Source organism: Tachypleus tridentatus, chromosome 7, assembly GCF_004210375.1.
Source record: "Tachypleus tridentatus isolate NWPU-2018 chromosome 7, ASM421037v1, whole genome shotgun sequence".
In the NCBI taxonomy this organism is placed as follows: domain Eukaryota; kingdom Metazoa; phylum Arthropoda; class Merostomata; order Xiphosura; family Limulidae; genus Tachypleus; species Tachypleus tridentatus.
This window is the reverse complement of record NC_134831.1, coordinates 182,989,655-183,004,249: the sequence shown is the minus strand read 5'-3', so window position 1 is coordinate 183,004,249 and position 14,595 is coordinate 182,989,655. Positions and strand designations below refer to the sequence as shown.

General features: G+C 35.1%; 1 protein-coding gene across 1 annotated transcript in view; it reads right to left on the bottom strand.

Moving 5' to 3' along the window:
- Nucleotides 1-9,093: 9,093 nt before the first annotated feature.
- The window catches only part of LOC143257422 (Kv channel-interacting protein 4-like), a 29,609-nt gene continuing 24,107 nt past the window's right edge, over nt 9,094-14,595 (bottom strand). Inside the window, exons 6-7 of the mRNA XM_076516076.1 lie at nt 14,112-14,174; nt 9,094-13,469 (exon numbers count right to left, since the gene is read on the bottom strand). Coding sequence (XP_076372191.1) covers nt 13,422-13,469; nt 14,112-14,174 — 111 coding nt within the window. The 3' untranslated portion in view covers nt 9,094-13,421. The remainder of the gene's footprint in view (nt 13,470-14,111; nt 14,175-14,595) is intronic.

The following is a 14,595-nucleotide window of genomic DNA, read 5'->3' as shown; positions in this document are numbered from 1 at the left end:
CATAGGTTCAGAGGATGACGGCCAGATGGTTAAGGCACTCTACTCGTAGCCCGAAGATCGTAGATTCAAATCCCCGTCACATCAAACATGCTCGCCCTTACAGCCGTGGGGGCGTTATAGTGTGACGTTCAATCCCACTATTCGTTGGTAAAATAGTAGCCCAAGAGTTGGCGGTGGGTGGTGATGAATAGCTGCTTTCCCTCTAGTCTTATACTGCTAAATTAGGGACGACTAACGCAGATAGCTCTCGTGTAGCTTTGCGCAAAATTCAAAACAAACCAAACAGTAACTTAAGGCACTGTATTAACATACAAAAATGATGTATGTTTAATTAAGTTTTGTACCAGTCGGAAAAGAAATTCGTTTGTTTGGGCCAGTTAATGTAAAAGGTTGTTATAAAGCTTACGAAGGCTTAACCATCTTCAAAATAAATCGTTTTAGATATATTTTCTGTAATAAAGATATTAAACTCATAATGTATCCTAATTGTTGCTCATAATTGGTTTATTTTCGGTATTCACTGTTAAAAATACCTTCAACCAGTGTCTTGAAAACAATAATTAGAGACAAAACAAAAAGGGTTCTCAATTGTACCCAGTTTTTCGTTGTTGTTTTTTAAGTACTAAACAAATTCCTCTTCACGGAGATGTTTAACTGTTGTTTAGTTATTTGTATTTACAACACTATCCTACCTCTCTGTTTAAAAAAAAAATACCTTATTTTTTCAACTATTCATTCTCACAACTAATTTTATGTCGTTGCTAAAAGTTTGTTTGTAACTAAGCGTAAAAACTACACAATAAGCTCTCTGTGATCTGTTCAACATGGGTATCGTAACTCGGATTCTAGCGTTGTAAGTCCGCAGACATATCGCCGTGCTACTAGAGAGGGGGAGCGTTGTTAATAGGGGCTAACCAGCAGTTGAAGTTTATAATGAAAGGCAGTCTTATGTCATTGTTTACAGATGTTAAATAAAGTGTTGTTGTGGGAAATTAGGTTTATTTTGATGGAGTTATCTTAGCAATTTTTGCAATTAAACAAAATAGAAACATATCACTCTTACGTCAGACTTTTATTGTTTCGAACTTTACCTTATCTCACAATGTTTTTAAGATCGGAATGAGCGATTGCTAAACCCTTATTTCTGGAACAATAGATGTTTATTTCTAGTGATGTAGAAATGGTCAGTTTTTTTTTTAAGTCCAATAAAAATAATGATTATCATAAGTTGAAAATGTTGAATATTTTATTCTCACTTGTCGAATTTTAATTTTGATACACTTTAACCAGAAAAAAATAAACCCCTTTTATATTACGCTGAAAATTCTATTGTAGCCCGACACCATTTATCCTTCAAATTTCGGTTCAAGTTCACATATTTTATTCTTTGTTAAATTTACAGTTTTTATAGTTTAAATCAATATTAATTTCAAGTTGAAAATCCACTAAGATTGAACTGGTCATGTGCGCGTATGTGGATTGCATCTGTCTGGAGTGTAGGTGTGCGCTTGACAGTAGGTTCTCGTAACGTGACTGATGAAAACAAGTATTAAAGCACGCGATCTTTCAACCAATGGTAAAATGATTAGAGAAAAGAACCCCCATTTGTTGCTTAAAGGTAAAGGAGACTTTGATGGGTCTATTAGTTTTACTACAAAATCTGTAGGAGATACGAAAAAACTAGTTAGTTTGTTAGTTAATTTTGAATTTCGCGCAAAGCTACATGAGGGCTATATGCTATCTGCGCTAGCCGTCCCTAATTTAGCAGTGTAAGACTAGAAGAAAGGCAACTAGTCATCACCACATACGCCGTCAACACTTGAGCTACTCATTTACCAACGAATAATGGGATTTATAATACCCCCACGGCATGTTTGGGGGGATGGGAATTCGAACCCACGACCTCTCAGCTTACGAGCCGAGCGCCCTAACTACCTGACCATACCAGGCCACGCGAAAAAACAAAAGAGAACAAATGAAACGGAATGATTGAAAGTCGGTTTCAGAAATAAGTCTTTGGGAGAAAGATAAAAATCTGGAATGAGTAAAAATCCTAAATACCTGACGTCAAAGGTGATTTGTTAGCAACAAGTTATTAATATTAGGCCAGGGAAGGGGCAGGCAGCGGCGGTCATCCTTGGATGAGGAGAAGATCAACAAGAACAACTTTCCTTGCGGAGACAGCGAGTATTAAAATGAAGGTCGCACGTGAATGATTTCGCTTACAAGATCAACTTCCAAACTTCCATGTCAAATAAGGTTTGCAGAAAGCCATTACTGGCCAGTGACGTACAAAGAAGTAAGATACAGTCGCAACAATTTTCCATCGCTCGCTGAAGAAACGTTACTATTGGCATGTAGCGTAGTCCATATGGAGAGTGCTGGTCAGATATGGTGTGTGACGTCATCAGAGTAATTGACTTGATTAAGCAATTTTGAGATAACGTGACGTGAAACGAGACAATAAAAATCAAGATGAAAATCTCTTCATAAGCTCACTGCATGTAATATATTATCTCCCAAGACAAAAACGTGGTTACTTTTGTCGTCCCTAACAGAAAATCAAAATAATAATGCTAAAGTAGAACAAACGTCACAAAAATAAACACCAAATATTTTATTACCTTAACACCAAAAATAAAATTTTATTAAAGTTAATAATGTAAACTTACGTATCAGGTCATCCCATAAGTAATGTCCGAAAATTTAATACAAAAAGTGCATCATCATTTCTTTGCAGAAGGCTTTGATAACTAAAATATGTTGTAGGACGTGTATAAAAATGTTCAGACAAATAAAAGAAACTAACCCAACTCCACTTTTTCAGATCATTAATCAAATAAACCCTTATGAAGATGGATGTGTCTGAGGAGCACATTAGACGTATGATACTTTATCAGTTTAAAAAATGGCAGTAGTGCAGCAGAAACTACACGAAACATTCAAGGTGTTTATGGTGCGGAGTCTCTCAATGAAAGAAAATGTCGAAGGTAGTTTCAGAAGTTCAATTCAAATAACGACAGCTTAAGTGATGCGTCACGTTCAGATTGTCCTGTTGAGTGTAATGATGACTTGCTGCACTTGATGAAAACTGTGCTGTAACAGTTGAACTAGTTTAATAGTTCACTATCATCTGCAACAGCTTGGAAAGATGTCAAAACATGGAAAATGGGTCCCCCATGATTTAACAGAAGCCAACCTTGGAGCAAGTGTGGACATTTGCACTTCTCTGCACTCTCATGAACGTAACTCACCTTTTTCGGACAGGTTAGTGACTGGAGGTGAAAAATGGATATTTCATAAAGATATTAAGCGCCGTAGACAATGGCTCGGTGCAGGTAAACTGGCTAAAGCACAGCCCAAAATGGACCTCACCCAGTTGGAAAGTCTTGTTTAGCGTTTGATGGGATATTGTTGGTTGAGCCACTTTGAATTGTTGCCACTTGATGTAACGATTACATCAGACTTCTATTGTCAACAGTTAGAGTACTTGAATTTTGCACTGAAAGAAAAGGCCCTGCTTTGATCAGTCGTAAAGGTGTTGTGTTACACCAGGATAATGCACGGCCCCATACTGAAAGGATCACATCTGCAAAGATAGAAGAGCTAGACTGGGAAAAACTTCCACATCCTCCTTATTCTCCAGACCTTGCCCCATCTGATTATTATCTATTCCGAAGTTTGCAGAGCTTGGAACACATGAAGATGTCAAAACTACCCTCTTCACATTCATTTCCTCCAAACCCCAATAATTTTATATAAGCGGCATTTAGAAGCTAGTGAATCATTGGCAGGAGGTAATTAATAATAATGGAACATATATTACTGATTAAATAACGTTAAAAGAGTTTGAAACCCTTTCTCTCTTTCTGGACCTAAAAACGGACATTACTTAAGGGATGGCCTGATATATAGTATTAGAAATAGTTGGTCAACAACTTTAGAGCAAAGCCACATCAGGCTATCCACTACGACCACCTTGGGGAATCGAACCCCAGATTTTAGTAATGTAAGTTCATAAACTTACCTCTGTGCTGTTGGTGAACAAAAGAGTAGTAGATATTGAGATTTATAAATTTATATACAAGTATAATTTTCCAAACAGGTGGTTAGTGTGTTCTTTTTAAAATTAAATCTAGCTGTTTGCATGCATTAACCTGTTCCATGTTATATATAAAACATAATTTTATTACATTTAATTGGCTCTGCTTTAAAAAACTATTCTTATTAAGATTATTTTGCGTATTGATGACTTAGTTTGAGGATTAAGAAATAATCCAAGACTTCTAAGATCACCAAAACTTTAGTAAATAGGAGTATACCTAACTGATAAACGTACAGGTTGCCCTTCCTAATCTCATGTAATACTCATCAGTTTCTATGTACGGATGTAGTCAGTTACGTTTAATTAATGCTTTCAGTACCTGAAGCACATAGTATACTGCCAGGTCAGGATGCTTACGGGTGTCATAACTTTTCAAATGTTATCTAGAAGGAAGGCAAGCAGTCGGTAGGTCACACCGTCTGCAGCTTTTCTTAGTATAAATACAATAACCGAAGTAGAAATAACGTTTGGTAACAACACGTCTCAAACCTCCAGTCCGATATGATAATCACTAGAGCACATTTGGGACTCAAAAGTTTAAAACGTGATTTAAAAAAGGTATTCGAAATTATATCAACAAACGTCATATACAAAATTCTGAAATTTATCACAATATTCTATCAGTAATAAGTTGCAAAAGAAAATTATGTTCAAACTTGCATTTCATACATTTCCCTGTTGATTAGTCGGAACACGACTTTACTGTTAGGTGGCGACATCTAGTACTATTTCACAGAAATGGCAATTAATCAATAATTGTTTAACGAAATATTGTAAACCTTTAGGAAAACGTTTCATTAAATTTTATCATTTGTGAAGTACAAAGGTCGTAAATAAAGTAAAAATTACAGGTAGCGAAACCCTCCGCCCAGCAAATAATTTTAAGTCGTTTTACTATGGTCCAGTTTGGTTTGTTTGTTTTTAATTTCGCGCAAAACTACACGAGAGTTATCTATGCTAGCTATCCCTAATTTTGCATTGTAAGACTAGAAGAAAGGCAACTAGTCATCACCACACACCGCCAACTCTTGTGCTACTATTTTACCAACGAATAGTTGGATTGACTGTCACATTATAACGCCCCCAGAGCTGAAAGGGCGAGCATGTTTGGTGTGACGGGGATTCGAACCCGCGACCCTCGGATTACGAGTTGAGCGCCCTCTAGCCACCTCACCGTGCCGGTTCGCGATGGTCTAGACAACAGTCTTTTTTAGTTTATTTTTTTCTAGATATTAAGAATATGATGGTGGTGTAAAAAAAAAACCTCCGTTTTCAATTATGGTATCGATAAACTATTTGAAACTATGAAAAAGTTAATAAAGTTCTTAGTAGCCTTTCTTTGTTGTAAAAATGCAGACTAGGACAAAATAGGTAATTTGCTTTTGGACGTTTGGACGATCCTGACGTATTTTCAATATCATGTGACAGGAAACTGCATTGTTTTATAGATTCATTTAAAACTGTGTTGCGTAACTCAATGATCGACAATTTAATCATTTTGTTACAAATACCAATAAGCTAATAAATAGATGGTATGAGCTGCGTTCTGAATATACATGTAACTATTTATCATTCAAACTATAAAATTGTAGATGTAGATGTTATAGAAAACCTTTCTAAAATAAATTACTTGTTTTATTAATTAAAAACTTAAAATAAGTATAACAGGCATAATGCTATGGTTAACAGAATTTCAGACGAAGTAAATGCTTTAATGTTAGCTACGACCATGACAAATATGTGGTTCCCATTTAGATGTGTGACCCTTGCTGAGCGGGTTTATAATGCTAAAGATTAGGTTTCTATATGTGAGAGACGCCAGTGAGCAGAAAGACCAAAGGCCCGGCATGGCCAGGTGGGTTAAGGCGTTTGACTCGTAATCCTACAGTCGCAGGTTCGAATCCCCATCGCACCAAAACATGCTCGCCCTTTCAGCCGTGGGAACGTTATAATGTGACGATCAATCCCAATATTTGTTGATAAAAGAGTAGTCCAAGAGCTGGCTGTGGGTGGTGATGACTAGCTTCCTTCACTCTATTCTTACACTGCTAAATTAGGGACGGCTAACGCAGACAGCCCTAGTGTAGCTTTGCGCGAAATTAAAAAACAAAAACAAGCGGATAGGCCATTATGTAGTTCTGTGCTTAATAACAAACAAAAATTATTTAAACAAAATTAGTCAAATATAAATTACTGTTCTTTCTGTCACACAGATTGGTTTTTAAGTTTTTTGTTTTGTTTTTTTAATTTTCGCGAAAAGCTACTCAAGGGCTATCTGCGCTAGCCGTCCCTAATTTAGCTGTGTAAGACTAGAGGGAAGGCAGTTAGTCATCACTACTCACCGTCAACTCTTGGGCTACTCTTTTATCAACGAATAGTGGAAATGACCGTAATATTATAACTCCCCCACGGCTGAAAGGGCGAGCATGTTTGGTACGACTGGGATTCGAACTCGCGACCCTCAAATTACGAGTCTAACGCCTTAATCCACCTGGCCATGCTAGGCCGGTTTTAAGTTCAATGGATATCAAACTTAAATTATTAATTTTTAAGCATAAAATATATATTTAGGTTTAAATAAACAAGTTACTTTGAAGGTTCTCTATAGTATATACATGCATTTGTGTCTCTAAACAGTTATAAGTGTTTTGGCCAGTTATATTACATGTCAAGCTACTCTAAATTTACACTATTAGAGTAGTTTATTTGGCTTTCTTTGGTCACTAGACGGCACCAGTAATTATAAGTATTCTGATAACACGTTGTTGTAGTGCTAGATTTAGAAGTGAGGAGTTATCAGGATATTTCAAACTTATTTTTGTTATAATCTGATAGACTAGCCCTAGAATAATTGATTTAGGATTTATCGAAGCTTTACGTACCTTGTAAGACTTTATTGAGATTATGGCCAAAAACATCGCTAACATGATGGCTTTCTAAGTATTGTAAGTTTGTTTTATGATATAATACACTTCCAGTTACAACAGTATATAAAATTAATTACATTATGTACTAAGCTGCTCTATGTTTTTAATTCTGATATATTGTACCTGGCTTACTTTGATCAGAGACTACATATTCACACATGGATATTTACTGGAACATTTAGGATGCACAACTGGATACAATGTCATATCACTATAATGTTGAGTAATAAATCAGCTCATTATAATACAACATGTTTCTTATATATCCTTTCATATCGATTCTTCCACAAATTAACTTAATTAAGTGTGAAATAGTAACATTTTTACTATTTTGATTGCAGCATATCATTCACTCCTGGCTTCCCACACATAAACTCCTTGATGTTTGACTCACAGTGACTCAGTGGTAAGTCTGAAGGCTATAAAATGGGCTTCCGTGCCCGTGGAAGACACAACAATGGATAGTCCATTGTGCAGCTTTATTCCTAACAACAAGCCAACCAATCACTGACATCCAAGGGTATTGACTCCAGTTTTACTTTATCTTGACAAGTTGTGCGATCAACTGGTCAACTGAAGGATGTTTTAATTAACTTAAGTAGATCACAAAGTTCGTTACCTGTGTTTAGTGACTTTACTGGATCCTCCAAGATCCTCAATCTATGGGCAGTGGTTCTTTTATAACAGTGGAACATATAAAGATAATTACACAGCATAACTTAACTACTATTTCCTTGTTCAGGCTAGCTCTTGTACAAATCGTTTGTTTGGTAGTGTCCTTGTTCAGGCTACTTTTTGTACAAATCATTGGTTTGATAGTGTCCTTGTTCAGGCTATCTTTTGTAGAAATCGTTTGTTTGATAGTGCCTTTGTTCAGGCTAACTCTTACACAAATCGTTTGTTTGGTAGTGTCCTTGTTCAGGCTAACTCTTGTACAAATCGTTTGTTTGGTAGTGTCCTTGTTCAGGCTAGCTCTTGTGCAAATCGTTTGTTTGATAGTGCCCTTGTTCAGGCTAACTCTTGCACAAATCATTTGTCTGATAGTGTATACACAAACATCTCAATATGGAACAATATCCACTAAAATGAGCTGCTACTCGTCTCTGAATTTGTCTTTTTTTTTAATCAAATCAGTTTGCGTTTGTCTAGTTTTTAAGATAAAAATAACTTCGAAAATCAAACAAAACGAAAACCCTTCACGTAGTTTTGTTACATAGTTATACAACAAAGGTAATCGATACTTAGTCATTTACTAAATCTGTTAATTTAATGAATTTGTTACCATATTGTCGATAGATTGATTGTTAGTGACTCAGCCAATCTGATAAAGAGTCAGTTACTCCAGTACTGTCCATTTTTGTTGGATTTGTGCTGTGGATACGAGATGTTTAACAAGTGACTATTAACTTTTATGCGTGAGTTAGACCTGTAGTGATAAGTGACTTAGCTTTCATGTGTGAGTTAGGCCTATCAACGAACGCAGCGTATATTAAGAACTGATTGTTAACTTTTATGTGTGAGTTAGGTCTATTAACGAACGCAGCCTGTAAAACTGGTGCATTAGAGTAGGATAAATAAAAGCTTATTATAAGTATTGTTTGTTTGTTTGTTTTGGAATTTCGCACAAAGCTACTCGAGGGCTATCTGTGCTAGCCGTCCCTAATTTAGCAGTGTAAGACTAGAGGAAGGCAGCTAGTCATCACCACCCACCGCCAACTCTTGGGCTACTCTTTTACCAACGAATAGTGGGATTGACCGTCACATTATACGCCCCCACGGCTGGGAGGGCGAGCATGTTTAGCGCGACGCGGGCGCGAACCCGCGACCCTCGGATTACGAGTCGCACGCCTAACGCGCTTGGCCATGCCAGGCCTATTATAAGTAAGTGGACTCGATTTAGAACCATTTTCGTTAAACAATAAAAAATACTCCCTCAACGATACAAATCGTTACAACATAATTTTACTGCTACTTTCGCAAAACAAAATATTTAGATGTATCGTGGTTCTTTGAATTAAACACAAAATTGTAGCACAACTACATAACGTTTGAAGACGAATGGGAAAAATATTTTATTCTATATTTTGAAACAAATAATTATTAGTATTACGTCTTATTTCACCGTCATATATAAATAAGCATTTTAAATCTCCTGTTTTCCTGGTAACATAGATGTTTTACTTCTTGGACAGAAATTAGGTTTTAATAAGCTGTAGTGTCTGGACGACTTTGTTTTATTTTTTCTTCTGACTAAACTTACTGTACAAAAAATAAATAATACATTTTAACCACTGAAAAGAATGACAACATAAATTAAAATTAAAAATTATTCATCAGTTAGATACTAACCACAAATAACAAACACTACTACATACACCACAGGTAAAATGTTGCATATATTTTTCAAGCTGCATAAGAAACAGCTTCCGTTAGATACTTTGTTTTTAAACGTCAAGAATAAGCGTAGGAAATGGTTTACAATAATTAAAGACTGTTGAAGCGTTTATTTTATAGAGAAAAACATTAAAGGGTTCGATCCATTAGGTAGACGTGTACACTGACTTAATGAAAATGGTTAGCTACTTTGAGTCCAGCAAAGACGAGTATATAACTCGTTCAGGTTTAAGAAACACAAGATGATTCACCAGTTAGCTACCCCATATTTAAATATCTTCTGTAGGGAAAATATATAATTTCCACCCAAATATCCCTTGGCCATTTTTCAGTGGTGTAGTCTTGAAATGTTCCTCACTCTCACTTTGAGGAATGGGGGGAGCCCAATTTACAGTACTGTTTTCTTTACAATTAATTGTGGATCGAATGGATGGCAATCATGTCTCTAATATGGAACGTTTTATATTAGATGAAGGTTTCATAATTAAGTGAAGGTTAGCAATAAGACCCTGTATGTACCACTACTGTACAATAATACACCCCAGGTAATAATTTTCTAATTAATTAACAAATACGGTAGTCATATTAAACAATCAGTTCGATAATTAGTTGTTCTGTAAGGGCAGGAGATCGTGGGGACCCCTTGCTTCTAAATGTAGCGCTTCATCACTAGTATGTGTTATTAAGTGCTGTTCACGTGTTCTCTTACGTTTATCTGAAACTGGTGAAAATTAAAAAGATTCGTCGTAACTATTCCGTGGCAATTAACTTTTGAATCACCCTGTATACATAAACCCGATTCTTCTTTACTGGGGGAAGTAGCTATTTGGCATTATTTTCAACAAATTGAATTCTATTCTACATCTTACACTAAATGTGTCCATACACTGGCACGTTGTTTACAATGGTTTCAAATTACCAACAGGAAAAATGTGCTTTTTTTAGTCCCAGCAAGTGGTTCAGGCTACTATAAACGCACGACTACACTAACTTTAAGTCAAAAAGACACCAGTAATTTTAATACTGTTAAAAATATCGAAGGTTTTGAAAGATGTACAACTTAAATTCTATAAATTTAAATATTCTAAATGTATATCATTCAAAAAAATATCAAACGTCATCTAGCGGATTTCTAAATATCCTTGCACTCGCCGACGAACAAACGCTTCTCGTGAATCCACCATGTTTGTTTGTTTTTTCTTGTTAGTTAAAGGGGTTTTGGTTTGTTTTGAATTTCACGTATAGCTACACGAGAGTTATCTGCGCTAGCCGTTACTAATTTAGCAATGTAAGACTAGAGGGAAGGCAGCTAGTCATCACCACCCACCGCCAACAAATCGAGTGCCTTAACCACCTGGCCGTACTGGTCCTAGGTTCTCTGGTACACATCTCACATCTTTCTCACATTTTGAATGACAAAACAGAATACGATACGTTTTGAACATATGAGATATTTTATGTTTGTTATTAAGCACAAAGCTACAAAAAGGGCTATCTGTGTTCTGCCCAACACGGGTATCGAAGACCGACTTCTAGCGAGTTGATTATGTTACACTTATTTGTCTCCACTGGAAAGTCTATTGTTTGCAAGATTTGGAGCAAAAACTGAAATATTCAATTTTTTAAACAATCTTCAAGTTCACTTAGTAAAGGAAGGAAAAAAGACAAAGTATTTCCATTTCCAAATTTTAAAAAACAGTAGAAAATTTAACGACGACGTTTGAACAAAAGGTATTTTTATCATTATATTGTTTTACTTGTAGTTACTGCAGTGTTATATTTACGATTGCCATCAACATATATTAACTTTTTTATAAATAAAAAATATTTATTTAAGAGTATGGATTATTTAAGTTAATATTAGAACTGATTTTGTTGGACTTTATATTGACGCTGAATTATGCAATATTTTTAAAGTCAAATTATGCCCAAACTGAAACAGAAAAATATTTAGTTTTTATTAGAATAAACTGCAACGTGTCTTGATATTTTTCCTTCAATGTTGGCCCGACTCGTAGTCTGGGGATGGCGGGTTCGAATCCCCGTCACACCAAACATGTTCGCCCTTTCACTCGCGGGGACGTTATAAGTGACGATCAATCCCACTATTCGTTGGTAAAAGAGTAGCCCAAGAGTTGGTGGTGGGTGGCGATGACTAGCTGCCTTCCCGCTAGTCTTACACTGCTAAATTAGGGACGGCTAGCGCAAATAGCCCTCATGTAGCTTTGCGCGAAATTAAAAAAAAAAAAAATCAGTTAAGGCTACAACCACAAAGATTGGCGGTGGGTGTTGTTGATTAGCAGCCTTCTCTCTCGTCTATCAGTTCTAAATCAAGTATAGTTAGCGCAGCTTCCCCCACAAGTGCTTTTGCATAAAATTCAACAATTGGCTGATTAAATAAACAATAAAACAACGATGTTTATAGGTTTACCTGAATAAAAAACAAACTAACAAACTGTTTAGTAGAAATTTAAAAGTTAATTTATCTTCATATAATAAACATATAATTCATTATATTTGTAATAAAACATTATGTTTGACCTATTGTTTTAACAGCGCGTTTCAACTCTACTAACGTATTTTCAAGAGTCAGTAAAGCGTATAGCAACGTTTCAACAATATAATAGGCCTAACATAATATTTTATAACAATACTTTTGTTAACGTGCTCCACGTAGTATATATTCTAAATTAATATTTATTTATATTCTAACCCTTCAGCGATTCTGTCTAAACCTTTATTTTTCTATGTAACACAGTTTAAACTGTCTAATGATAGACTTTCGCCCGAAACGTTGTAAATAAATATAAAGTTTCTTAACACTTTTTTCGTTATTATATTATAATAATAATAATAGTATTCCTACAACACTATTCGTCATACTCATTGCTGACGTGGCGTTTTGCTTAATCAAGGTATTTTCGAGATTGTAGGGATACAACACGCATAGTTGTGGTTGGAACACAATAATGTGTCGAAATACTATTGTTATACACCCTTCTAATTCTTGGAAACCTGTTAAGAACTAAATTAGGAATGTAGTTTTAAAAATAAGAGTCTCTAGCTTATTATATTCTTGAAATTTACAACTTAACTCCAACCTGCGACACTCTGCAACGGTTTCCATTATTTCTTTTTAATTTTTGGGTAATGAAACGAAATGAATTGGACATGTTTCTTGTTGTCTGCCTGTTTATAAAATCAAGGGACTTAGGGCATGATGGAGGCATAAATTGACTTTGTTTCAGGATCAAAACGAGCCTTCAATATTCCTTCACTAAAGTTTCAAAACATAACACACTTCTTCTCTGTTTCCAAACAAAACCTAAATATTTAGTAACTAGTCACAAAATACATTATGAAAAGAGGGAAGTTCTATGGTCAGAACTTAAAAGGAACAATTGTGGGGCATAACTTAAGTAAGGTTTTACAGAAACACTTGTGAAACATAAACTTAAGAAAGGTTTTAACTTGAGTACTTGTGGAATATAACGTAAATAGTTTTATAGTAACACTTGTGGAATACAAACTTAAGAAAGGTTTCTCTTAGGAACTTGTGGAATATAACGTAAATAGTTTTATAGGAATACTTGTGGAATATAAACTTAAGAAAGGTCTTACCTGAATATTTGTGGAATATAACGTAAATAAAGGTTTACAGAAACACTTGTCGAACATCACGTAAGTAAAGTTTTAAAAGTGCACTTGTGAAAAAATTAAGGGATATTTGTGGAATACAATTTGGATAAAACTTTACAGGGATACTTAGGGAACATAAATTAGATTGTGCAGTATAATTTAAAGAGGATTTTAAAAGGACACTTATGGAATAACTTAAGTTAGGTCTTACAGGGACACTTGTTATTTGTAACCTGAATAAGATATGATTTTACATATTCAAATGTGCGGTGGAAAAACAGAAGGAACATATGACAAACAGTTCAGTGTTTATGGACAGCAAATAAAATATAAGTTCATCTTCCGAACTCTTCTATCTACATAACAGTATCTAACTGGAACAGACTTTTCGACCTTTTTTCGTCCTGTTAAAAAAAAAAGGCATTAGAATAAAAAGTGCAGTTTCGGGTTATCAGAATCTGACACAGGTTAATCTCGGGTCATCAGAATCTGACACAGATAAGCTTTTGTTGTTAAATAAATTTTCTACCGATTAAATCATTGACCATTAGAATGCTTGCAAAACACGTGTCAGAATACGTTTAGGCTTGAAAATACTGTTTAAGATATAAATAAAACAGAAACAAAGAAACAAGCACTGAAGTCAAATCAATATCGATAAGTTAGGTATGTCAGTTTTTTAGTCAGTTTCTAGCACACGTTTTATTTAGACACTATAACTTATCTTTGTTCCTAAATGTTAATACGTTACTACGTTATGAAAACCTTCAACTACGTAGTAATAACTTATTGAATTTCTACTGAATCTCTTTTACTCATTTATAATTTGGTTGCTGCTACTTCATTATTCATAATTAGTTGCAATACAACTTGTATCATGTGTGCTACGATTTCATGTTAAAGTATTATACTAGGATCCTGTCAGATTATTAACCATTCATCCTATTGATTTACTAGATTAAATGAAATTACTGTTTTACTCTCCTGTGTGTACAAACAGATTGTTACAAAGTTCAACACTGAAACCAACAAATGTTTCTCCTTACCTTTTGACACCACTCCTTCAATTCCTCAAATGATATAAGACCGTCTTGATTGGTGTCTATGTGCTAAATGGTGGAAAATATAAAGTTGTACACTTATGATGCTGGAAAAAGATAAACTAAAGGTTCTTACAGTCTTATCTCGAACCTAGTTACCATCAGATGGCGCCAGCTTTAATATTTTTACAAGTTTAAATAATTGTAACAATTATTCATCATCACAAATAAACACAAACCTGGTTTCATATATATCAGGAAAAATTGTCCAAATAAAATTATGTTTGTCTTTATTTACGACAGTATTAAACAATCATTAATATATGCAGGGTGTGGCCTACTTTTCAGCGTTCCGGCCCCGGAATCAATAGTCCAAAATTCGAGACATGATGTTACTGAGCTCTCTTCGCACTTACAGTTTTAAGCTCAAATGGACGTGACGGACATCTGTACGTGCAATTATCACAAAATCTAGTGAAAAAACACTAGT